Source organism: Corvus kubaryi, unplaced genomic scaffold (genome assembly GCF_017639235.1).
Source record: "Corvus kubaryi isolate FWS band 111438036 unplaced genomic scaffold, C.kubaryi_AGA036_p1.0 37341, whole genome shotgun sequence".
In the NCBI taxonomy this organism is placed as follows: Eukaryota; Metazoa; Chordata; class Aves; order Passeriformes; family Corvidae; genus Corvus; species Corvus kubaryi.
This window is the reverse complement of record NW_024581112.1, coordinates 4,580,415-4,607,895: the sequence shown is the minus strand read 5'-3', so window position 1 is coordinate 4,607,895 and position 27,481 is coordinate 4,580,415. Positions and strand designations below refer to the sequence as shown.

At 36.1% G+C, this 27,481-nt stretch overlaps 1 protein-coding gene across 20 annotated transcripts in view; it reads right to left on the bottom strand.

Moving 5' to 3' along the window:
• Window positions 1-27,481, bottom strand: part of LOC121666270 (ABI family member 3 binding protein) — a 129,666-nt gene that overhangs the window by 63,275 nt on the left and 38,910 nt on the right. For 13 of the 20 annotated variants that reach the window (XM_042031640.1, XM_042031651.1, XM_042031649.1 and 10 more), the window contains exons 5-12: window positions 24,906-25,087; window positions 21,854-21,915; window positions 16,816-16,867; window positions 16,389-16,451; window positions 15,267-15,362; window positions 14,867-14,944; window positions 9,244-9,324; window positions 7,880-7,954 (exon numbers count right to left, since the gene is read on the bottom strand). In XM_042031640.1, coding sequence (XP_041887574.1) covers window positions 7,880-7,954; window positions 9,244-9,324; window positions 14,867-14,944; window positions 15,267-15,362; window positions 16,389-16,451; window positions 16,816-16,867; window positions 21,854-21,915; window positions 24,906-25,087 — 689 coding nt within the window. The remainder of the gene's footprint in view (window positions 1-7,879; window positions 7,955-9,243; window positions 9,325-14,866; window positions 14,945-15,266; window positions 15,363-16,388; window positions 16,452-16,815; window positions 16,868-21,853; window positions 21,916-24,905; window positions 25,088-27,481) is intronic. The other 7 variants (XM_042031653.1, XM_042031654.1, XM_042031657.1 and 4 more) reach the window with 3 other exon arrangements.

Genomic DNA, 27,481 nt, shown 5'->3' with positions numbered 1-27,481 from the left:
CACAGTGCCCTAAATGTCTGTACTTAGGGCCACACGTGCCCTTTCCTGGCAGTACCTTGTGACTCAAACCTGCAGGCAAGTGTCTTGCTGTGGTTGCAACTAACACAACACTCCCTGAGCCTCAGTAGCTAAATGGCTCTACATCAGCAGAAAAATGCCTAAATATCCAATTCACCAAGCCACTCCTTAGAGTTCCTTGACAGATGCTAACAGTTTTTGCAGAGGTAATATGGTGTGGTGGTGCACCTCACCCCCCCTGCCCCACCCTTTCCATGTAAGTGAAAATCAGAGTAGTGGTATTTCACCACTATACCACCACAGTGGTATTTTTTGAGCAATCTCTAACACACTAATTCGGGACAATTGGCAACTAAGAATCACATCTATGCATTTAGAATTCAAGATCTGATCTCACTTTATCCTACAGTCAATGAAATCCTTCATTCTGTGGCTCAGAAATAACTGTCCCTGGCAGTAATAAAGCACAGTGTAGAGGATTTCTCTCTCTGTAGAGAAATGTTTGCAAACAAGTGAAAAAAGGAAATTTTCCACAGAACTCTAGCACATCTTACAACTTAAACTCCTACAACTCAACATCTGTTTGTATGCTGAAGAACAAGTACCTTTACTGAAGTGATCTCCTCATACCCTGTTATCCTAATTTTGCACAGGGAGAATGCACAACCTAATACACAAACCAGTGTCAAATCTAGTCTATGTGTTCTCACTAGCACTGTGCATCTCTGCCCATTGCTTTGTGCTTGGCTTCAGGTTTAAGGCAGGCAAGACTTGTGACAGTTTACAAACATGCACGTGGATGAAGTCATGGCAATAAGGAAATGGTGCTGAGTGATTCCTCTGGGATATTTTGATATTCCCGATCTTTGGAAGTGGAAACCCTTCTGTTCAGGTCCCTTCGACTTAATCCTTTTCTAGCAACATTCAATGACTCACTAACCAAAGTGTTTTTATCTGCTTAAGAACAGCAGATAAATCTTTTTTCTGCCTGTGGAGATGCTTTTCCAATGTGCAAAAGGAACAAATTTGACATGTTAACGCTTACTTAACCATTCCTGACAATGGGCCTCCGTATCTATCTATCTATCTATCCATCTATCCATCTATCCATCTATCCAATCCTCCACAAGAAAACCTGGACAAGCTAATTGTTTACCAACATAAAAAAATTAATCTTGTCATTGCAATATTTCATTCCAAATCTCTGAAATGTTGCAGTAGATGCAGCTACTTTCTGTCTCTCCAGCTTTACACAGAGCAAGTCAGAATAAACCCTCTATTTAGCAAAGCATTGCTGTGTCTTTTTAGAGACTGCCTAGATGTGAGGAGAACTAAAAAGACAGATATCATTACCAGCTGAGATTGGTGGCATTTCTGGCATGCCAGATGTTGTGAATCTTGAAGAAGGAGGCTTCCTTTCACCTAAATCTGGAAAGATAATCTTGTGTTAAAAGGCTTAACTGCCTCAGAGCTACCTGGATAGCTCAGGAGTTAGCAAACAGATGTTGCATTGTTAAAATGGAAGCACAGGGGAAATTGCAAGTCAGCTGGGCATTAGTCTGTCTCATGGACTGTTAGGCTGGTGTGGAAGTCGATGTGGAAACCAGGTGACCTAACTATTCATACTAATGAGCATTCTTATTATTACTTAATAATCTTAGCACATAATGCACGGCAGATAGTAAGAGAACACCTTTGGATCCAGAGAGTAGTCAGTGGGCCAGCCTTTTCACGGAAACATTACACAGAAATATGTGTAAGTTTTTTATTCCCTCTCACAATAAAGTTCTCTCAGCACAGGGAAAAAAAACCCAAAACTGAGAAAGGCAGGTCCTCAGCTGGGAAGCTTAATAATGAGAAAACCAAACACAACCAACTAAAGGGAACTTTCCTCTTTGCCCCTGATCCTCCATCTACAAAGATGAATGATGAGTGCAGACGAGCATCTAATTAGCAACAGCAATAAGTGGTATGAACTACTGAGATGGTGATAACTAAAGCAATGCAAAACTTCCAAAAATAGCAGCAAGGTTAAAAAAACCCCACAAAATCTTTGAAACTATAATAAAGTTAACTTATCAATTTTGCCCCATGCCATTTCTAACAACTGAAGCTCTGTAGTAATAATAGGCATGGATACTTCCAAATCAGTAGTATCTCTAGCTGCAGTAAAAAAACACCCCAAAACCAAAACTCCTGAGAAATAATTTCATGTAAGTAAATTAAGAAGGAACATTTGGTGGAGAGAAATTTGAAATTTTATTTTCTACTGCTCTGCAAAGCATTTTTTTTTTTTACTTACTTATTTAAAAATGAACCTCCTTTGTCTATTTCAAATACCATCACTAATTACTTAGCTGAAGATGTTATTCTAGTTTTCCCGTGTGTGCAAATATTCACAAAGAGTTTTACATGCACATTATGCAAAAATAGCACCTTGAAGAAATAGCTCTACAACTTAAACCTTATCTATCCATGAAGTCAAAAATTCTTCATAAAATTTTGGGAAAAATGTGTTTTCAAGAGATTAAAGTATTTTGGCACCACTTCATTAAGTCACTTAGCTCTATGCAGCATCTCAATTTCAGCCAACTTTTTTTCAGTCAGGTTTGGTCCCAGGTATCCTATGTAAAAGAAGGAACTTATCTGATTTAAAATCATTGCCTGGGAGTGGGATGCTTTGTAGAATAATGCAGTAAACCTGAACTATACTGGGATGCCAAGAACCAGTAGGTTATTCAGCAGAGAATTTAACACAGTCCTGCTGCATTGGTCAGAGAAGATGTGGGCAATGAACTGCTTTCCTTTCCCCTCCATCTCCTCCTACCCCGTCACCATTGTCCTCACCTCTCAACTTCATCATGCTCAACCAATGCTTTAAAAACTTGAGCATCCTCTCCTACCTAAGGCTACAGGAAAAACAATCTATTCCCAAAGCTATAACTCAAAGTAGAGTTAGTTGGAAAGGCCTGGCCTTAGCTGTGTTGACTTTCTTATTTAAAGACAATACATAGGAAAAAATCACAGCAAAATGTATATGAACATTGAAAAACTGGCAGGAAGAAGGAAACAAAAAAAATATTATCACTAAAAAGTATGATATTTTACTTGACTGGAGCAGCCTTAAGCCTTGCAAAATTTGAATCTTTTCCCGACACACCTCTTTGATCAATACTGCATTATTCTGTAAGCTAGTTGTGGACTTGCTTTAAACTTGTGCTCTGCCTGATCCCAGGAATGAGGATGTTGATACAGGAGTTGAAAAAATAAGATGCAGGGCAAAACCCAAGGCAAGAAGTATGCAACAGCTGTCTGAAATCATCAGCATCAACATGGAAGCAGCAACGAACTTTTCAGCACCAACCAATCAAAGGTTATGCTTGTGAAAGAATATTACTAGAATTTACCAGTGCCTGGTATATCTGAAGATGTAAAAGTTTGGGCAGTAGAAATAACAGGAAGAGAGTCATGTGAAGCTGGAAAATAAAAGCAAAAATAATGCTGTGTGGTTTTGAAGTGACAAGAAACATTCTGCAACAGCATCATATTCCTTCATAAGCTGACAAAACTTTTGCGTAATATTTAACACGTTATGTTCCACAGAAAGGTACAGCCTGAAATGTACAATAACTGATTAAGTGTGACTTCAAAATGATTCCCAAAACCATGCATTAATACCTAATGCAATTAATGACCAAATTGTTATCAGACTCACACAAAAAGAAGGTGAAATATAGAGTTAAAAAGAGGAAACACAAGGCTATTCAAAATAGGAAAAAAATTACGGATAAAAAGTAGCAAACTGTTATTCATGGAGTTTTTTTCTAGGATCAGGAAGGAGGATATCCTGGTGCTGAAACTGGAGAAGGAAAAAGGATGACAAAACAGGAACTGGACCAAATGAAACATAAAAACTGTCTTTTGTCAGACATGTGAAGAGCTGACTACTGCTGTAATCAATCTCCCCCTCAGTAATGGATTTCCCTCAATGTTAATTTATTCCAAAATCATATGCATCAGGCATTACACTATTGGCATGCTAATGAAATGAAATCTTTCCAACTGGCTCTCATCTTATTCTTTTTTCCCTTCTTTTGGAAAACTGTCAGTTGCCCCAGGCAAATAACATCTATTAAATAAGAGAAACACATAATAGAAATTTTGTAAGGACCAACTAGAAAGCATCTGAATCTTCAGTGGTATGTTTTTATGGTGCCATTTTAGAAATCTGGGCAGAATTATGTCTATGTTTATACAGAAAGGTTAAAAGAAGAGCGACGGTTTCAAAATATGTTGGAAATTCTTCAGTTTCCATTCATCTCCTACAACTCAGAATCCTTCAGCAAATCAGGATATTCTACTTATGAAACTCAGGTGTGGACAGTCCTATTTAAATTTGGTACTTACAGTAAGTCCAATTTAATTTTAAAGCTAAGAATTACATGCTGTTGCCAAACATGGAAAAACGCCCTGAACTACTCGTTTAGTATTTCATATAAAATGTCACAAAGAGATCTGATACTTGATGCAGGGCTTTCATACCTACAGTTGTTCTTCATTTATCTCAAATTGAACAAACTATTTAATGAGAGGCACTGTCTCCTCCACTGTTGGGAGGATTAACCTCATGAGAAACCGTTACCGGATTGGGTTGGTTGCACTTCTATGGTACCAGATGGTTTGGATCCTGAAGAAACAGTCTGTTTTTCCTCAAAAGCTGAAAAAAGAACCTAAGTTTAAAATGCTGAGAGAGCTGTGACTTGATGGATTAGCATCAAATAGCTGAGTGAAGGCTGTGCAGCTCCAGACGAGGCTAATGCAAAGCTGAGCAAGATGGCAGATGGCCTAAAGGGAGATGTGAGACAACAGCCGTGACAAGGGGAGGTGATGGCTGCAAACAGAGGTTTCTGGCCTTGAAATGCAGGTTCCACATGCTTGAAAGATCTCTTACCAGCAAGGTATTCTCTCTTATTAAATTTTCTGGGTAAGAGCTGCAGCTAAACTGGAAGAAGTAAGGTAACAACGAGACATGACAACACTGTGTTTAGGCAGTTTTTAAACTGAGAGTAAATACATTTTTCAGGTGGTTACACAGACACAAGAATGGTGAATAAGCAGCTCTCTGTGAGTGTTGGTAGCCAAGATTAACATTTACAGATCTACATGATGCTAAGATAATGGAAAAAAATCATTGAACTAATCTGCTAATTACCCATTTCCATCTCTCTTGTTTCTGCAGAAGATACAGATTTCAAGGCTGGCCTCTGAGTAGCTAAGAGCAAACATGAAATAAAATTTTATCATTCCGAGACAGACTCTCTCCTTGCAAGTGATACAAAATCTAATTTCAACTGTAACTAGCAAGTTTTTATTTGGTTTGAATGTCTCTTCATTCCATAATTTTTACCCCATTCATATTTGGGCATGTCTTATCTAATCAAGCTGAATCATTATTACTTAAGAGATTTTATTCACAGCGAGGCAGCTACAACTGAAACACAACTAATTTGATATTCATACCACTTGCAGGTGTCCATAAACTGGTCACTATTACATTATGTATAACTGTTTTTAAAGGAGTTGCAATGGGAAAACGTAAGAAAAGAGTAGTACAATGAAATCAGTGAAATAATTGTGAAAGTTAGTAAACAACACCTACTATCTGTTATCTGTAATGAGGATTATTACCAAGACCTTCTGGTTTGTTCACTTTGAAGTATGGATAACCTGAGGTTAATGAAAATGGAGTCAAGATGGAATTGGGCATTCTTACCTAAAAGCCATCATGAACAAGCTTCCACCATGTGCAGGTTTTTCACTACTGTCCTGCTACAGATCCTACCCAACAGTGTGTACTGGTCAGTAACCATTTTACTTTCTGTTAAAAGCCTCATTCAAATAATTAGGTGTAGTGTTCATTTCTAGTATAGGCAATATGAATACATGCCAAAAAGTGAACAGCCTTTTTTTCATACATTAGATCTGCTTTCCCATTTACTTTCAATCCATCTTTTCACATTAACAATTTGGATCTCAGGTGACTATCCTGATATAGTTGGACTCAGCAGCTGGATCAGATGATCATTGCAATGCAAATCATTCCCTTGCAAATGGAACCATTCTATTCTATATTTATAGAGAAGAAAATACTCCCAACAAAATACACACGATTCACAGCTTTTGGCACAAGCCTCCATTGATCCATTTACATCCAGTAAGAACTATAAGGGATCTCCCAAAGGCATCAGAACATTGAAGGCATGTTAAGAAAGCTATCTTTCCAGAAACATTTGAATTCAAAATATACTGACCACACACGAAGTTTACAAAACAAAGGAGAGATCTCCCTCTAGCACAATCAAGATAGAAAAATAAAGAAGAACATTCTTCAGGGGAACTAGGGCAGAATACAAGTCAGGCGCAGCTGAACTTCATAAATTAAATTTTGCTTGCTTTGCTGATTTTATGACAGCAGGTGATCAAGGCATGCAGAGGCACAGTGCAGAGAAATCTCCTCTGTATAACCACCCCCTGACTCTCACAGAATATCTTTGACTTCAGCAGTGACTTCATGGGGAGCACAGATGCTCCAGCTGACCCAATGACTAGACCTAGCCTCACATAATGAAATCCCACTTTTGCCAAGTGAAACTATTCAGAGAGAATGCAAGACATGAGAACAAAACCAGAATAAATACTAGAATGAAATACTTATTTTTTCCTCAAGTGTTGCTATTATTCCACCTTTACCACTGAGACAAACACAGGATTTTTTTTCAGAAAGAAAGAATATTTCACATCCCTAATAATTTCCAGTTTTTCAGCTACATTTATAGCAAATAGGTTCTTAAATCATCATGTCTCTCTCTTTCCAATGCTGCCTCTAACTGGATTTAACCAAATGTCTTTCACTACAGTGAAAACAAATGTCTCTCCCCATCCCCTCAAACACATCTGGAGAAGAGCTGTCAAAAAAATCTATCAAATTAAGAAGAAATTGTGAAGATTATTTTATGTACTTGAGAATCTTCTTCAAATATGCATTTCATTAACTAAGAGGTGTTCCTGGAAGTTATTTTAAAATTTGGCAGACTACATTAAGCAAAAGTATGCTGTCTAAATAAGCCAGCACTACTCTATGATAACTTCCTGACTAATGCTTAACAAAATATAAATGAACCTGATTCAAGGGCCCTCCAGGTAACTAGAGTAATAGCTGTTAATACAGAAAGCAGCAACAAGCAATAGTTTTGGTAGAATGAGCTATTTATGACTAACACAAACCCAGAGAAAATACAGGCCTGTTATGAAATCAGAGGTCTTGGGAAAGGGAGACACAGGGTACGACGTAGAGGAGAGGAGGCACGAGATGGTAAGAGATGGGGTCTAGGCTTGGCACTGGACACCACCTGCCACAAACAGCTCAACAATGTCATTTGCAAAAACTGCACACTTGGAGCTGGACAAAATTGAGTTTAGAGTAACAACAAGGACACAGAAGTAATACCTAACATACACAAATGGCACCCTATGGGGTGAATTTACATCTGAGATGTCTCCCAGCAGAAGAGAGTAAGAAAGAAGGGAGGAGGAAGAAACCATCCACACAAACATCATATTCTTCCCACTCCACATGCTCATAACTTGCTGACACATCCCCACTCATCACCAACACAAGCATCAAAGCATTAGCTTAGGGCCCAGTTGTGTAATGAAAGGGTGTACAAAGCACCACAAAAAGGGTAGAATATAAGGAGTTTGTGTGTTACTGTTTCAGTTATATTATTTCTCTTATTGGGACAAGTTTTGTGAAGACAATTTTTCACTAAAGTTTACTCATATTTACAAAGAAAGTAATTACCAAGTTCTGTCAATGGACTTTTTGGAGCATCAGGGATTCTGGATCCAGAAGGAAGTAACTGTATTTCATTAGAAGCTATGATAAAAAAATAACCAAAATTTTACTTGATTAAGAATACTACAGGGCACAACATATATTTATATTTGGCTTATGGACCACTCACTGCTGAAAACAATGATATTTAATCAAAAAGAAAAAGTAGCTCCAACTTAGAAAAAAACCCGCACATAAATTGTCACGTAAAAAGGTATGCATTCTTTTTTCCCTAGCTGTTAAACAAAGACCTCTAAATCATGGGAATCTGACAGTGAACATCTATCAGTAACTATGAGCAGCTAGTTTAAAATTAATCAATGATCCATCTTGATTAATTTCCATATTTCAATCTTTGAAACATAGCAGAACCAAGGAAAGTTGAGTATGGTTAAAAAAACCTGATTAAAAGTTAAAATGAAATAGATTGACTGATGGTTTAGCTTCAGTAAATTCCAGAAATCTGCTGTCAAATGTAAATGAAAAAAGAAAAAAGTGAGAGTGAGATATTAATGTGAATCAATAGGATTGTATAAAATACATTTCTTGAGAAGCATTGGTAGTCCTCTTCATGGGAAGATCTGCATTTTAGTCTGCAAACATTTCTGGTCCTTCCCTTTATCATACATATCCTGTATGCAGGCTGGCTCTGCTTTAGAAAAATCTAAGCAATGTTTAAAAAAAAATAGAATTAAATACAAACTCAAGTTTAGATTTGTCTTCATAATTTTGCATGGCTCAGGGAAGAAAGTACAAGCAATAAAATCAACATTAGAGAATTTAGAATTCTGAATACCAGAACTAAATAGGTGTTACACCAAATCACAAAACTAACCATACAACACTGAGACAAAAGATGAAAAAAATCAGTAGAGCTTCTCTTTCCTTCAAGGCAAATAAAATTATATCACATCACATGCAATATAAAATTGTTCTTATTCATATCTGTTGGTTACCTAAATGAACCTGTAATCAGAAGAGAATCAAGGAGGTAATTATTTCAATTCTATCACGGAGATCAGTTTTACAGACAGAAATTTTATGTTATGTCAACCATGCACATCACATAGACAGAAAGCATTAATTTGAAAAATCAAATTGAATCATGCAGACAAATCTGTGAAAGCCACAGTTCATCCAGAGCTAGGTGCATCCTTCTTTACAATTCATTCCAGCATTAGTCACTGCAACCACAAAAGGAACCAGAATATTTTAATCAGGACTTCCTTTGGAGCCAACACAAAGAGGATGCAGCAAGAAGTAGAAAAATTCTGCTGGAGATAAAAAAGCACTTAATGTAGAAAGGATGTAAAAAGAGAAAAATTAGTTACCGAGTATGGTTTGAGTTTGCACCAGTTTGGGTTTAGGTGTTGATTTAAATTCTTCAGGTCCATGTGTTTTCTCAGCCTGAGCTAGAAGAAAGAAGCTTAATGTAATTTAAAATCCCTCTGAACTTTTCTTTATCTACTGCCCAAAGCCTGCTGATTTTCTTATCACCATTTCATCATGTCACATGATTAGAATGATTTCTACAGCAGCTCAACTCCATCATGATTAGTATTTACTTTTGTTTTCAGATGTGAAATCTATATGATGTTTTGGATTTATTTTGCTGCAGTTTTATATTATAAAAGAAAATACAAGTCATGAAGAGCAAAGTTAAGGTCAGAAACTCACACTGTACTTCTGTTACAACCTCTTAAATTCATTATGTAAAATTGTGTAAAATGCATTTTACACAAGATCCATTACATCACAAAGTGCATTTACAAGTATTTTCCCTGTTACTCTGAATGGTTTTTAATCCTTCTAATATAAAAATTTTCAGGAACATAAAAAATACTCACCTGTAATACCTCAGCTCTTTCATTTTTCTAGTAATTATAGAATAGATTTTGATTTCCATTCATTCTTCTAATTCTGTATTTTCAGAGTAATACATGGGCAGTTTATTAAAAAGCCATTAAATGTATCTAAACTCAATTGCTGGCCATATTTTAATATACGACCGTATAACTATCCTCTGCCATCTGTTTCACGTAACAATTAATGCCAGCGATAAGTAAGTCAAGGTCACTTCTTTCCTCTGCTTCTTGCTGGAGACCCCAGAGGTGTTTATACAGAATTGATCATCTAAGATTGTAAAATGACAAAGCTTATGCATACGGAACACAGAATGATAAGGTCTCAGCCTTGAATGTCACAAGAGCATTAATTCCCTCCACAGAGCAAACTGCACAGTATTTAGCACACGTTTCTATTTGGAAGAGATCGTTAATATTGGTGGTTGGCATCAATATAGCACTAAGTTTTAATATTAATTTAATAAAAGATCACTTTCTTTTTGAGACACAATAGAAGAGAGTTTGGTTTTTCCTGCATGCTCTCCAAGCTTTTTCCACAATCTACTGAACATGCTTCAAGCAAGAACTGATCATGGAGGTTTATAAGCTTCTTATTTCATTTAGTGGAAAAAAGGATGCTGTTTCCCACATTCTAAATAGTGGGATTTAGATGCTATTACAGTTACAACAATTACACTATTTTCTAGTTTGGAGTATGGTGCTTTCAGTGCCACACGTTCTTGAATCTCTACAGATGCTGCCTTGTTAGGGTTCAATTCAGCTTGTAAATCAGTTACAGTGCTGTTACTGTCAGTGCAAGGAGGATTTCATTGTCCAGAGAAGGTTGAGCAATTTCTCCCTATGAAACTTGCGGGAGAAAATTCAGTCATAAGAAACACTGAGGCAACAACTATCAAACCTGTACCTCAGAAGCACTTCAAAAGCTAATATTTCTTATTTGTGAGGTGCAATAATGAAAAAAAACCCCAAACAATTCCACACCAAATGCAAATACAGAATTCATGATGTTTGGATTTTTTTTTAAAAGGTCAGAGGGTTTATACTCAAATGAAATGTGCCTTGTCAGCTAAATTAGCTGAGCAAGCTGAATAAGATAAAGCATGCCTAGAACTGGAACAAAAGAAACCAAGCTCTCAGTTTTGCACAAAATATTGTAGGGATGACATGAAACTGAGGCAGACATTTTTGTTAAAAAAAGATACAGGAAGAAGAAAGTTTAGGCTCTGAAGCTAAATTAGAGAAAAGAGAAATGCCTCTGACTATTCCAGGGTACCAGGTAAATTAGGCCTATTGTAGTGGTTCAAGGCTACAAAGTAGAGCATTAACACAGCCAAGTTACTTTACTATCCCCACGTGGAACACAGCAAGAATGCACTCAGACAACATTTCTTAAACTATGGTTCCTCTAATTTCCCTTGACCTTCTTTTCATCTACAACTGGAATTAAGATATTCTGATGAAAACATTAATCTCATTCCTGATATACCATGTGAGCACAAGGGGAACACTTCAGGGGCCGGAAGGAGGACAGAAGGAAGAGAACTTGGGCGACATGGCTACAAAGGAGTTATTTCAACTGAACATTAACCCTAGCTAATGAATTCAGAGCCAGCACTTTTCACACTTTTCTTTTCAAGTCTATTCTGTATTTCACTAATCTAATTCACTAAATTATAGTATAACCCCTTACATAAAGAAATAACTAGCTTATTTTTTCTTTTTTCTTTTTTTTTTTTTTAAAGCAACTAGTGCTTTCATGTCTCAGACTAATGTGCTCATATTTCTAAGTGTTGGTGGGCTCTAATTTCCCTGTGAAATTAACAGAAAGACCCATTTAGAGGAGAAAAAGTTGTAGCGGTAGTCTGAGGTATATTAGACAACAATTCAAAGATTGAGGAAAGCAGTACAGATTTGCGTTGTTGTGTCAAGACTAAATTAATCCTGAGTGGAAAATACTGTAACAAGCCTGGCAAAAACAAAGAATGAAAGAGTTTACTAACAAGTCTTTCCATGGAAATGCATGCCAAGGGAGGGAAGGATTGAAATTAAGAAAATGATGGGATGCCTGGTGGACAAATACATGAACAAAAGTTACTAAACTGTGTCGCATCCCAAACCACACCCTTTGGTAAAGAGCCAGTGGAATACTAGGGCAGCCCAGCTCACAGAGCCTTTCAGATAGACTGCTTGCTGAAATACTTGGAGCTCCTTTCTTCTCTTCTAGCATGGCTGATGACACAATAGCTGCTGCAGCACAGAGCTTCTTTTAAATCAATGTTCTGTTGCCAGTCTGGCACCAGTCCTTAAACCTTCCCCAGCAAATAATTATTATGCGTTACTCAAAGAATCCAGTATGATTTTTCAAATAGCAACGTCTGAATGAAATACAGTGAAGTAGATCCTATTGCTAAGCTCAATTAATTATGCCTATATATTAAACTGTCTCCTAAATGCAACCCTTGCAAAAGGTTGGTGCTGAGATCTCTCACTTAAGTTACTCATAAAAGTCTGGCTAAAATCCTTAAGTATTCAAGTTATTTTTCCATATGCCATAGCAAGACAGAATTACACTAAAAGAATATTTTCCTTCTAAAGGATTCACTTTCACTTCCCTGTTTCCTGACTTCCTTTTTTTTTCTCTGAAAGACTGCAACCATAATGGATACATTTTTTAATGTAAATAGTGTGACATACTCTTACTTTAACATGAGGCACTGGTGCTGAGATCAACAAATATCTGAAAGGAATGGTCACCACCTTTTTTTTTTTTTTTTTTTGAAGAAACAGAAGCAAAACCACAAAGGATGCTTGAAATGGAAAATGAAAATTATTCTAAATATTTCAGTAACTATTGGTGTGACAGCAATGTGTTTAGTTGTAAAAAATTGTTACTTAATTGTTACAAGGAAAGACAGTACTTGCCAAGTATTACCAGTATAATGAAACACTATCCCAACTTCATAAAAATACAATTCTGTGCTATGTCTAGACATGGTTAGAAATTCTACATGCTGGTACATAAATATAATTACAGAGCACAAAGGAAAGGAAATGGAATGAACCAGCGCTCTCCTCCTCAGGTGCCACATTTTACACTCTTTACCTGACTGACCAATACATTCTGTCACAAGTAATGATACATTTTGATTGGATGAATCCAAGCTTGAGGGTTAGGATTTGAAGACATGGATTCTGATGGATAAACAACCACTTAAATTTACTCAGTTCTCACTTTCACAAAAATGGCAAAGTTCTAGAAAATATACTTGCAGATTGCCAGTTCTTAAACAGCAGTTACTTAAACAAGGAAAATAATCTAGCAACATAGCCACAAAATTTAATTCCACAAGAGACCTTGAACTATAAGAGAAAACAAACCAATCAAACAACCTAAAAAGACTGCTTATGGCTTTCTAAAAAGCATCCACACATTTTCAATGCAACCTTTGATAATAAATTCTTGTGAAGAAGCATCATTTTTTTTTCCTCTTAATATTTAGGATGAACAGAAAAGAGCTATCCATCTGAAGGTTTTGCAGAAAGGAATGGATGGTTTAAAGTAGAATTTGGTAAATACAGTTACCTATTGAGTAGAAAATAAAATTCTTCAAACATTTTCCCAGGAAAAAAAATAAAAAAGATGGAGCAGTTAGTCTGAAAGGTTGTTGTCAACGATTACATGATTTTGCTGCATTTCTTTGCCCCACACATTTTTAATTCCCTATGTAGTCATTGGGAGGGTTTTTTATTCTGTTTTTTTTTTTAAGACTAAGATGGTGTGATGAAGTTAAGCATAGCGTTTTTTATATATTTAAGGAATAAAATAAACACGGTCATATTTAGGGGCAGTATCTGCATGAATTCTGTGATGTCAAAGAAACCAAGTGCTACACCACTTCATCCAGCCAGGAAAGACTTGATAGATAGGATAGAGTAATGCCAGCAAGATCACATAAGATGTCTAAACCAAACCAAAGTAAACCTTTGGTCATTTTTCCCTCAAATTCCTTTTTAATTTTAAATTCTTGCCACAGTTCAAGCATCCCTTCTTCTTTTCAGCAAAGAAGTTGGCAGAAGCCAGCTATTGTCTCTTGTGACAGCAGACTCAAGACTTCAGACTCAGTTGTAGGATTAGAGCCAGACTACAGAAAATGAAGATAGGCATATGCCTTCTTAAACAATTCTGAAATGTGGGTCAATAAAGTGGGTGAAATGTTAATCTTCATCATTTGACTCTGAACAATTCAGCTCTTTCCAATCCTTTTCCCCGCCCATACTAAAAATGTTAAAATATAGGACTGTACTTGTCATACGAATTCATAAAGTAGTCTGTCTGTGTTACACTAATTTGCTTCCTAAGCAAATGGAGGCAGTAAATCTTGCAGTATTTAAAATTTCACTTTACATTTTTGAACAGTCAAAAGTAGCATCTTACTACACCCTTTTAAATAAGTGGTATTTTTTCAGCCCTGAATAGATGACAAAAAACTTCAATCTTCCAAATATGCGAGTTAATATATATTTCACAGACACATAGCCTAGGATCAAATGTTATATTCCTTTCCCATGTATTTACATTAATAGGACCAGTAAGTCCACAGGGAGAATGTGGTTAAGATTAATATGTTCAGACCTGAACTGAAATGGAACATTGTGATGTCATCCTCTGCACCCCCAAAATAGAACTTTTCACTGCTCCGTCTAAACCTCATGCATCCATTTCAAACAATCATGTTCTTATCCTTAATTTTCTTCTTCATATATTTCATTAAAGTCAGAATCTAAAGGTGCATCACAAAAAAACTCATTTTGCCATTTTTCACAATTTCAAGGCACCCATCACCCCACAAAGATATGGTTCTAATTCTTAGTTTTATAAACTTAACAGTTATATCACCTGAAACTTTCCTCCAAAATTAGATTGAGATTCTTATCCACATTACCACTCCTTGCCAGTTCGGCCACTATCCTCCTGTTTTCCAACCACTATTTTAACTGTAGATTAAGCAGCACAAAGATGGGTTTAATTTTAGTTTATATATTTGGCAAAGATATTCCGCAGAGTTTCTAAAAACAGAATTTTCATTACCTGGAAGGGACTGTGGGGAGATTTCTTGAACTTCTGGTGTTTTGGATTCAGCAGGCCATACTCCAGTTTCATTCTTAGCTAAAAGAACAGACATTAGAGAGTAATTACAAAGATGTATCTGCTCTCTTTTACCACAGATTTATTTCTGTCCCACTTTAGTTTGACTTAGTAAGCCAACATGGATAAATGTGGAAAGCTGAGTACCTTTAGGACCCAACGAACTTCCACTGCACAATCACTACAAGCTATGTTAAACACATGAATTTTTGGTTTTGTTCTGTTCATTAAAAGATACTTCAAAAATAAAATTTACAGCAAGGATTTAATGACTTATGAATCATTATTTTCACAGTGCAAAATGGTTTTCAGTGTTTTTCGTTTGCCTAGCATTTCTGCTTACCCAGTTTTTTCCTGGATGCTTGAGGTATGTCATCTATTGTCAGGAGAGGAGGAAGTTTCTGCTGACTTTCGTTGAGACCTGGAACAATGAGGTGCACTACAGAGAAAGACGTGTGCCATTAATTCCAGAAGAGATGAAAACACACATTCTGCTCTCTGAGAAATGTAAGCAACTACTACTGAACTACTGTCAGTTTAGTCTGAGTATCTGAGAAATGAGTTTGTTCTAGCCCATAATTATTGCTCCCATTTGGTGCTCTTTCCCCTTTACACCACTCCTTCTATTACCACCATTTCATGACTCATCAGAGTTGAAAACCATTCAATACTGGAACATTGCAGCATCACAGATACTGGGACATGCTGTCTGGTGGGCCAAGCAGGCTCAACACCAGATGGTGTGTGTTTGATTCGTATCAATACACTGAGACTCACACAAAGAAAACTTAAGCCCAAGTTAGGCAGTCATAGAAAATATTTCCATATATAAAGGACTAAGCAATAAATTCAGGAATAAATTGGTCACAAGGTGCATGATGCAGTGAACCTTTCATGGCTATTTCAGGCAGACCAGTAGTTCACCACACTGAGCACTATCTGACAGACTTTCTCCCATTTTTATGTTCTAAGCCAATATTGTGTATTCTTATAGATCAAATGAACATAAAGCATGAAACTGAATGGCTTGGAGGGAAACAGTAATGCCCTGAGATCTAACAACAAATTCTAATTGCAAGATTTCTGTAGTTTAATATGTCAGGTTTGTGACTGTAGATGGGATGCTACTGTGCTACCTTAAAAGCCCAGTAAGAAAAATCCCTCATCTCAACAAGATCTTTGCCATAGAACCTCACTTGAAGTACGAAAGAACTCCTTGCCTAAAACAGTGACAGTGTCTTCTGTTAAATCCAGTGACGATAAGATGATTCTGTTTCGCTTAAGCTACAACACTCTTGAACCACCTGTGCCACCATAAAATATAAAAAATACTGTCTGAACCAGCTGCAAAATACTCTTTGATATACAAGGAAAAACTATTAAGATCAAGAAAATTAAAAGCATTTGCACAATTTGAAGTTTCAACCACGGGTTAAGAAAAACAGTAAAAATATCTTCTGGTCACCTAATATTGCTCCTGGGAGAGAAGAGCTATCTGGCGCTTTTGACTGCGTCCGATTTTGAATGACTGTGGAGACAACACAGGGAGATTAGAAGCTAATTTTAAAAACCTCAAAATAAGAAATAAAACCACACCAGAAACAAACCTCAGCGTTCTAAAAATATTTCCTCAATATTTGCAGATGAGAACACCATCCTAATCTTTTCTGTATTTACATTCAGTTTAAGAGACTGCAAACTGTGTTTCTTCTATAGCATCTCTTAATCGTACACCTTTTTCCCCTGGCATATCAATTTTGGTGAAACTGACATTCTATGCTTATGGTATTATAGGGCCAGCTGCAGGCCATCCCATTGCCCTGACACTCATTTTAATCTCAGATTACTCTTGCAGAGTATGAGAATAAACTTAAAAAAATTCAAAAACTTACTTTGTTTGATTATTGTGACTGGGACCAACTTCTTATTATCACTGAATATAATCTGAAAAAAGAGAAAAAAAGATAAAAGTAGTGCCTTGGGATAACTGCCATAATAGTAATTGAACTGAATAATAAAAATAGAGGGTTCTAATCCAATACCACGCCTGTCCCAAATTAACACTGGATATGGCTCTGGCCCTGGTCCCTGATGGTTATGCTATTGCTTCAGTTCCCACGGGCTAGTGTGGTAATATTGCATTTTGATCTCTTTCTCTCAGCTTGAGATGTTTTGCTTAATAAAAACACAGTATTTGACATCTTAGGAAGCCCCAGTTCTTTTTTCTCTTAAGGATCTTTGGAGCACTCACTGGGGATTAGTCCAGAATGCTAAGAAAAGCTGACATTTAACTACAGCAAAACATCTGAAACATATGCAATTACAATTTGGTCACAGGATAGAAATATATTCTCAGGGATACTATATTTAGAACATAGACTATTCCAGAACCAGGTGCACATTTGTAAACCAGCAGCACTCTTGGGTGCATAGCCTGATTAAAGTAGATTAACTCAGAGTAATTTTGTTTAGTGGGATTGTTTCTAAAGCACAAGTGGTCAGCCACTCACATGCTTCTTATATTTTTATGCTAAATACTTGGACTGTTCTGCTGTTCACTTCTCTTTGACCCAGATTACTTCTTGCCTGAAAGTGAATATTCCATTATATTAATACCACAAAAAAAAAAAAAAAAGGAACACATGAATGGACCCCACAGTTATTAAAGCAAGAAAACAGCTGATACCAAAAATGAGAATTAGGAACAAATTCTGAAAGCTTAATAATACAGTCAAGTGATGAGAGAAGGTAGACTGTAATGCTAGCAATATAAAAATGCTAAATACATTAAAGGAGGATTTTTTTTAGTTATATCTGAATTTCAAGAAAGAAAATAACTCTGACAATCACCTTCCATGCTAAATATATTCTGCTCTAATCAGAATCAGGTAATTAATTTTGCACTTTATGACATCTGGTCTACTTCACGTGAAAGGACATCTGCATGAAAAGTCAGCATTTGATGACAACGTGCCAATCATTTACCTAAGGATAGGTATTTTTGTTCTATTCTAAATACTTCTGAAAAGCTTTAAAAACAATGGTTGGGTACACCTTAAACACATACCAAAGTTTAAAAAGCTGGAAGGCCAATCTCCACTAGTAAGATGGACATTTCCTTGGGGAAATGGATGGAGGCTACTTATTCTATGAAAGCCATTACTGTCTGCTACCTAATAACAGTTTTGCATTGGTGTGAACATGGTCTTAAACTAAGTGAAGGTTTCAATCATTGTCATTATATGAGGATAGAAAAAATCTTCCTTCTTTATTTTTTCTTTATTGTTAGCAAGTTTTACATTTCCATTTTGTCTTCTGGTGAAAGAATTGTGTTGTAGATGATCTGCTTTTAAAGTAGCCCTCTTGTTCCTGTGACTAACAAACAGGATGGAACACATTTATTAGAAGAAGGTGTTCATTTTATTGTATTTCTCATCAGAAGCTTTACAATCAATAAACAGCTCTGAAGCTGTAGTGAGCAATTGTGTAACCTCTACTGCAGAACTTCTAATCATAATTATTATCAACCTTTTTATTAGTAAACAATTCTTATATTGACAAGAGCATCCTTTCTTTGTTGAATAATGGATGGCTACAATGATAGCAACATAAAAACGCCAAATACATTTAAATACATAAAAAATTTAGTTTTTCAACCACGAATGAATAATTGACATGAAATCCATGTTCCCCAGCTGCTATAATTAGACTGCTCACCTTCACATATCTGTAACAGCTGCAGTTGAAATCTACCCATATTGTCAAAGCTTTCTTCTCAGTTTCCAAAATGTGACTACTTTAGATATTCCTAGGTCTAGTAAAATTTACTACTTGTACAAACTATTTTGGAAACATCAGCCCATTGTCTGTAGGAATGGCGCTATCAACCATATTTTTCAGAGAGAGAATATAAGCATATAGGTATTAGGAACATTAGTTATTAAAACAATTGTTGCCATCATGAAAGAAGATGGCAAATAAGTTATTCCGTATCTTCAGAGGAAAATCAGGGATGTAAATTATACTACAGATCAGGAATCTTAACTTGTGACCATATACCTACAGCACATTGCTTACAGGATTGCAAATCTCAAGCATTCTGTGAAACAGCACATGGCAACATCGCTTTAAGAGACCCTTGTTTGTCCTTCCTTCCTTCCCTTCCTTCCTTTCCTTTCCTTCTTTCTCTGTTATATTCTGACACTTCAAAAAGCCAAAACTAACTGGCATGCATGTAAGAGACTCCTCAAGGAAGGATCATGGTCAGTCTGGATTGAATAGGTTTTGGAAGAGCAGGAATGTTTTACTCTAGAGTTTAACAAGTAGTAGAAGCTAACAATCCTCTTTGGCTGGAAAAATTGGGGAGGACCCCACCTTCCAGGCTGATATTATGAAATTAGAGGAACTTAACCAGACAGAAGAGGAAATAAATTTCTAATGCATTTTCTCTGCTCTCCCACTACCCATTGTTTATGAAGGGAAGAAGAATGACCATCCCTAGAGCACTTCTTTTCTTCCACACTCTCATTAGTTGCTGCTCACACAGCCCCAGGAGCTTAGACAAACTTAAAGGATGAAACTGCCAAAAGAAACACAAGATGATACGTGACCGATGTTGAAAGGTCAAATGACTAGATGGGCTGGTAACATTGTTTTAATAAACAGCCTTTAAAAATGTCCTTACAGAGAAGAGTTAGGACCATGTTGATATGAGTCAGTTGCGTCTTTGGAGCAAAATACAGCATAAACAAACTTGGCCTAAATAACGCTCATTCTCGCTTTGCGTCGATGATCTGATTGCGCCACTGAAACATACCCCACCTAGCGCTGTGGAAACTGAAAGAACAATGGGAACTATCTGCTTTTTGGCTTTTTGCACCACTGAAGTGAGAATGATAAGAGAATTTTTAGAATAATCTATGGAATGCTTTCATGATATTTCTGTGGAGGGTGATAAAGCAGTACTGCTCTGGAGCTAAGCCCTGTGAAAATCACAAAAAAGACTAGATGTTGGCTCTAGTCCTCCTTTCATACTTGTGCTGTGCAAATATTTGCAAAACTGTTTTCACTCACTTTCTCAGAACTTCTCCCACATAAATAGAATCCCTAGTTCCACAGAAGCAGCGTAACAGTCAGGGTTCTGGCACAGAGCGTTTGCTGAGAAGAGCAAAGGAATTCAGCTTGCACTCCATATCCCAGGATGAATTACCTGATCTTGGGCAGTCCTGCGTAACTTTAAAGACACTTATGGGACCAAGGCAAAGAACAGTAAAGTTGGCTTCATCAACATAACGAGATGAGCACCCTCCTGGATATCTAACCAACTGGATTCATATTACTCACAAATAAAGCATTTTCTCTTGAATGCAAGGCATAATTATCTTTCCTATAACCTAGGCATTATACTGATCTAACTCTATATATGATGCAATAATTGAAGTATTACTGCCCTAAATGAATGGAAATGGCCTCAAGTTGCACTGGGGAGGTTCAGATCAGATATTAGGAAAACCCATTTTCACAGAAAGGGGTGTCAAGCATTTGAAATCACTGCCTAGGGAAGTGGTGGAGTCATTATGCCTGGAAGTGTCAAAAGAAGTGTAGATATGGCACTTGAGGACATGATTTGATGACAAACATGGTGGTGGTGCTGGGTTAGCAGCTGGACTGGAGGAACTTAAAGGTCTTTTCCAATCTTAATGATTCTATGATTCTACTCATACCTAATTATTCATAGAAGAAAATTTATTTCATGAATTATGGTTTGATTCCTGAAGGAATTCAAGGTCTGATAATTACAGACCATTTATAATATTCTGAAATATGAAAAACAAACAATGAGAAACCATACATTACCATTTCCTACCATGAAAACACTTGGAAAATCTGAGACAGAAGAGAATTGTGAAGAATGGGTTATTCTCTTGTAATAATTGACACTCATGAGTTAACCCTTTAAAATCTCTAAAGTAAGAAGAATTTCTACAATTTTTCTTGGGAAGTTATCCTATAGTCTACCACAGGGATAGTAACTTAAAAAGAAGCAGAACAAAAAAAATCCTCCAGAATATTAGATGCTGAAACTTGCACTTTGATGAAAAAACAAGAAAAAGAAATACAAAGAAACCAATTTAATCTCATACTAGAACTGGTAATGCTTAGAAGTTATGACTAAAATGTCTATTTTTCACTGTATTAAAACTCACTAGCTGGTTCAGTCTAGAGAGCCTTCATTTCTGCTTCAGCTCGTGGAAGAAAAAAGTATCTGTGTACATGAATCCAAAATCAAATGAAATCCATCCATGCTTGTTTGTGTTTATGAAAAAAAGTCAGGTGAGGTAAAAAAAAATTAATTATCTATTTATAAAAATCATCAATTTTTTGACAAAACGGTAAAAATTCTACCATGTCACATAAAAGAATTTAATGGACAGCATAGCAAACTTGATTAAATTGCCCTTTCTGGTGTCCTCTGGTTCTGCAAACACTTGCCTCATATATGGGAACTATCAGTGAATTCAATGGGATGACTAATTTAGAAGACCTGAGTATATACAAAATGACTCTATAAAATCATACCACCAAGATATCCCAAGGTTAACTGATCACAACAAATATCACAGGTTAACAAACCTGACTACTACAAAGGAATAAGGCAATTTTAAGTTTGGAATCTACACATGGAAACCATCAAATTCATCTTTGATAGATTGGAACAAGTGTATGTAATCATCTTAGTTGCAGTTCTCAGTCATTTTGTCCATCCAGACATTTAAACATTTTTCCATACAGTGCATTTAACAGATTGTTTTCTATATTGGCAATTTGTGGCCTTGATAATGTCTTTCTCACTTTAGTGAAACAGAGAATAAAAAATTTGATCATATGAAATACAAATCAGGTATAAAAAAAAGAGACTGTTTTGCATACCTGTGTTTGGGAATTGGGTACCAACTTGTACATATTCTGGAGTTGCCCATTTACTTTTTTACCTGTTTTGACAGAAAGATAAAAAAATACACATAATTATTTTTTTGTTTTGTCCAAAGCAAAGCAAACCAAGTTTATTCACCTTTTTTTTTTTGGCAGCCAGGAAAGTTAGGAGGCTTAATTCAAAGCCTGTATAAAAACACATCATGGAAAAACGTTTTTGTCCTGTGTCTTCAGATCCATTAACAGATGCAGATGCAAGGCCTTCTCTTCACATTTTGACAGCAAGGAAATGAAATGTACTCTTCTTGTTTTGTTTATGGTTTTGTTTATTTCAATCTATGAACAAAGTAACCCACAGATTTAAACTCCAAATTTTTTCTCTTAGGTTTTCCTCTGAGTTTCTAAGTAGTAGAAGTTTCTTGTGATGTAGCTGCTAAGTAAGTCAAGAAACGGTTCTGTTCAGCACCTATTTGATTCTAGCATGATGCTTCAAACTTTCTCTGTATCTTCCACCTATCTACACTTTTCTGCTGCCTTTGCAACGATGGGTGTGCAAACAAGAGTCAAGTTACATGTTATCATATTTTTTTCAAATTCCATCCAAAACAGATGAGAAGTAGAAAAAGAATTTCAACTCTAAAAAATATCAATTGAGATACATTTCATTTGGGAAAAAAATCTTTCAAAGTGCTTGATTCTTCTAAGGAACAGGACTTACTGTTGGCCTAAATTCAATGGAAAACTAAGTTTCACAGAAGTTTCACACTGACTTCATGACAAAATCATGGTAAGATGGTCAGAAATAAGCTACTTTCATCTCTTCTGACAAAAATCAGTTAAATAAATGCTGAATATTTGCCATGCCTTTCATGTGTTCTCAAATCATGAATTAAAAGCAGATTCTCCTCCCAGCCCCTCCCAACATGTTTAGTATATAACAAAAATTTGGCCTGTGGATTCAGCAAATCCAGGAACATTCAAACGAACTTTCAGTTTCTAGTAATTTATATATTCTTCAGTGGGAAAAAGAACATTTATGGTGAAGGATGTTTGGTTTCTGTTGAGATGCTTCCCCTATATGGGAAGAAATTGAGTTGATACAAGACAGGAAATTAGAACAGAAAAGAAGTGTCTGTTTGTGTTGATTGATAAACTATATAGGCACCTGGTTATACATTTATTATAAATATACACTCTCTGTTTACCCCCCACATTTTCTGTATCTACCTGCTATATAATAAAAATATGAAAGGCTTGAATCTGAAAGTGCTGACAGTTTTCTGATTAGAAGATACTTTATCAATAGACCAGAATGCAGACGTGCAGGGTAGTCACAAGCTCCCTGGATTTAGTTGCTGCACCAACGTTCACTGAATACACAAGTCTACAGTCTAGACAAAAGAAATCTTATGTAAATAGAATATGAACCCTTACAAGAAAGAATCTTTCAACCAAAGTCAGTGAGTCTCCACAAACTTACAAGAATGATGCTCCTGGCCTATTAGAAATGTAAAATGTCTGTAAGAAACACCATTTAGAAACATATTACATACAAAGAAAAAATTTATTGATGTTTGTGGATGTTTTTATCAGTCTTGAACACATTAACAAACTACTAACATTTTGCACTCTTCATTCCCTCTTATTCTAAGTGCTGAACTCTATTTCAGCACTTGCTCTAAAGATGACTTTAAGATGTTTGAAATGTAATAAAAATCAGCCCCTGGGTAATACATCTTTAAAGCTGTGAAGCAGAGCTTTTTGTGAATCAGGTATGGGAAAAGGTTACCATCATTATCCTCTTTAAGCTCATGGTATAGCAGTGGCATTATTCTGGACTGCTAAAACAGCTCTATGGACACTGGGCAGGTGCTTCTAAGTTACAGCTTTGTACTTTCTAATGAAGGCCAGCAAAGCTCTTTATTAGGGAGTATGAAGGTTTTTTCAGTGTTACAAGCCACCATACTGCTCTCCTCCCTTTTACACAAGTATATTAAGCTCTGTAACTCACCTACAAGCTGAAACAGAAGGCCAAATTAAATTTCAGCTTAAAATCTCATAGGAATAAGGCTCTCTAATGAGAATTCCCATTCTTTATGTTTTGAATCAAGCTAAAAACAGTAATCATAGGAGTTTGCAGCATCTTCTGACCATCATGTTCAGAAATATCTTCATGCAAATGTTTGAGGAAAACAAAACAAATTGGACAATCTCTGTTAAATCCTCTCTTCCTTTCATTAAAAGGAGGAAAACTCTGCTGATGCTTATTTCCTCTACAGGTATGAGTGATTCTTTCAGCAGTACATGTTTTTACAAGGGTTAATTTGACCTCACTTTTCCTACATTGTCTTGGGACTTTAGAGAGGAACCTTACAATATGACTGAGAGACAGACAGATGTAATACACTGCCTCCATGAAAACACAAACAAAAGCATACACAACACTGCATGCTTCAGACATAATCCTTATAATACCTTGATTGAAAATAAGCTTCAAATTCAACTTTTGAGTGGAGTCATAAAGGGCCCATTGAGGTAGGACAGGCCCTGTCTAGCTTGAAGACCAGCTTCAATGTAAATCCAGTTATAAAAGGAGATTCCAACAACTCCAATAATTTCCATCACTCATATTAGTTGACGGAAGAAAGTAAATGGATTAGGTGGACGATGGTTGATGCATTAGTTCATTAGTTGATCATCTTATTATTCATGGCCTAAGGTAAAAGCTTAGAATCCAGTCAGAAGTAAAAATTTACATACTCAACCCTTAACGTGTATCTGTACTAAACACCATTAGAGTCCTACCAACCTGCATCAGATCCTCTATTTGCAATGACAAGAGAACAACTTTCGGAAGACTAGATGGCAGGTTTTCAAAAACAAAATATTTCTAGTTTCAGAAATTCCTAAAAGAATTTTTTAGGAGCATAATGGATGGCATTTAAACAATAAAAACCTGATCAACAGCTTACTCTAAGTAATACCATAATAGAGGAAAAAATACAGTCAAAATCAGCAGCTATTTGATTAATTATTGTCAAATACTTACTGGAGAGAACTGTTTTATGATTCAAAGTCTTGCTCCAAATACTATCCTCTACATTGTCTTTAACTCCAAATTCATAAGGTGTGTTTGGCTTCAGATTGTCAATCACTGTCTCTGTAGCTGGGCAGAGCTGAAACACCCATTTCTTGTCTTTACCTTTTTCTCTGTAGCGAACTGTATAGAACCTGCTCGGGGAAAAAAATAGATCTACACAAAGGAACTCATGATAACCATTTTTGTGAGGAAATAATAGTAGCAATAATAATAATAATAATAATAATAATAATGTTATATTGTTCTTTCTGCCTCTTTATGGTCACCAAATATCAAAAAGCCAGCATTTATTCCACATATATGTACCTCATCATTAGGAGTATCATTCAAAGAGCAAAAGGACATTCACAAACACCCGTGTGTGTGAGGTTCTACCCACAAAGTGCAAGCTCATTTTCCAAGCAGTTCCTGTGATTCCGACATATGCCAGAACTAGTCAATTGAATCATAAGTCTGCTAGTCAAGAAGCCTCAACTGATTTCTCAAAATCTTCCATTTGCATCCAGTGAAAGGTGTTCCCATCAAACCTAGTCCAAAAGCTTTCTCCAGGGAAGACCAGTAACAGTCATTGTTTGTATAACACATTCCTCATTCAGAAATCCCATTAAGTATTGCCCACACTTCAAACAAAAAAAAAAACCCAAGACATTACTTTCAGCAGTTTAAATCAATAATGTGATGAATACTAACAGATTATGAAATCAAAAACATTTCTACAGAAATTGCCCAATTCTGTCAAGGAGCACCACCCTGAAAAAGTATGACTGCAATGCTAACCAATCAAAAACAAGGCAGTGGAAATGGTGAGAGCTTCAACACAAGAACTCCCCTGCTGACTGTAGTCTCATTTTCAACATATGTGCTGAATCACTCCAGAATGGAGTGGAGGTTTCTGTTTTTGGAAAAGCAAATCTCAGAGAGATTTGGCAACTTTTTAATCCAAGTATTACTGAAAATTGTTACACATAAATAATTCATATCCATTGTCCATATCTATCTCACATTTACATCATCTGAAAATGGATTAATTCAGTCCAATTGTATTTTGCCACACTTAAATAGAACAACTTAAAGCTTGCAAATCAAGGTTGTGAGGTTTATTACAGGTATTATATAGACAAACATATAGAGACAAAGGAAGAGAACTTAAAAAAACCCAAACTGACCAAAAAAAGGTTCTTAAACAACTGAAAAGGCTTCAAAAGTCCATTCTAAAACTACTTAGTGGACCAAATCTAATACAGAGAATGTATAAAGTTGCTTTTGCCAAAGTTACAGAAGAGCACTTTCAGAAGTTTACATGAAACCTGACTGTTGAGTACACAGAAATTCCTACCTCATTACTAAAACACAACCTAAGACAAGGCAAGCGTCACTCATGGAAAATGTTTCCATACATAATGGTTCACTTTGTTTACATAGTTTATCTTATAACTGTCAAATTTGTTTTCTTGGCACCGAAAAGATAGATTCTCCTGGTTTAGTTGCTACAATTCCATTCATTTGGGTACTTCACCAGGTTACAAAATCAGTATTTATGTTGGCTCAAATAACTTCATTAACTGCACTACTTTGAAAAGGAAAGGAAAAAAAACAGGAATTAAAAAGAAAGACAAGTAGTGAATATCCTCTCTCGGTTCCAGGACTACCAAGGAATAATCTGGCTCCTTACTTCTGTGGGCTGTGATCTGATCAAATGTCAAATAATAGACCTAACTCTCAGTCAAACTGACAAAGAACATTTCAGAAAATCAATTATTGGCAACATTAAAAGAAGGAAAATTTCTTCTACTTTATCCTCTTAATCCATTTGTGTGTAGTCACATAGAAATTAACCAACAGGAAAAGCTTACTTGAACTCCCTGTCACTGACTTGCAAGAAATGTAACTTTAATAAACAAATTCAATCTTCAACACAAATTCCTCTTACTGGGCCCCATACAGTCTTTTGGGACGGGATTTGGAATAAGTATAGATATCAAATGTGAATTTAAGAGGAAATAGTCACCTTCTTCCCTTGCCTGAAAGAGGAATTTTCATTTGTTTTCATCTTCATCCTTACCTTTTCCTACTTGTTTTAGTCCAATAGGATAGAAATAAAGTGATTGTATGTGATGGAAAAAAGAGTAAACTGAATCAGTTCAGTTATTGAACAATCTGAAAGAACACCTGCATCAGAAATGAGGAGAAAAAAACCACTAAAAACTTGTTGATAATGAATAGACTTTTAAGTGGCTGTTCCCACTTGCTTCTAGCTGCGAAAATGTTCTACTTTTTAATGCTGGTTCCACACCTGAAATTTCCTTCACTCTAACATGAATTAAAATACCAAGAACACTTGCACAACAAACTCCCCCTCCATCTTTAACTTAAATTCAAGACTATTATAAAATCTGAAAAGAAGATTTTCATAATTGTGCCAAACTATGCCATTAGAAAGAGAAACACACAGCATAGAAGAAATGTGCTCTCAACTCCAAGGTTTCCAAGCCTATAAAAACTTCACCAAGGGTATAATTATTTCA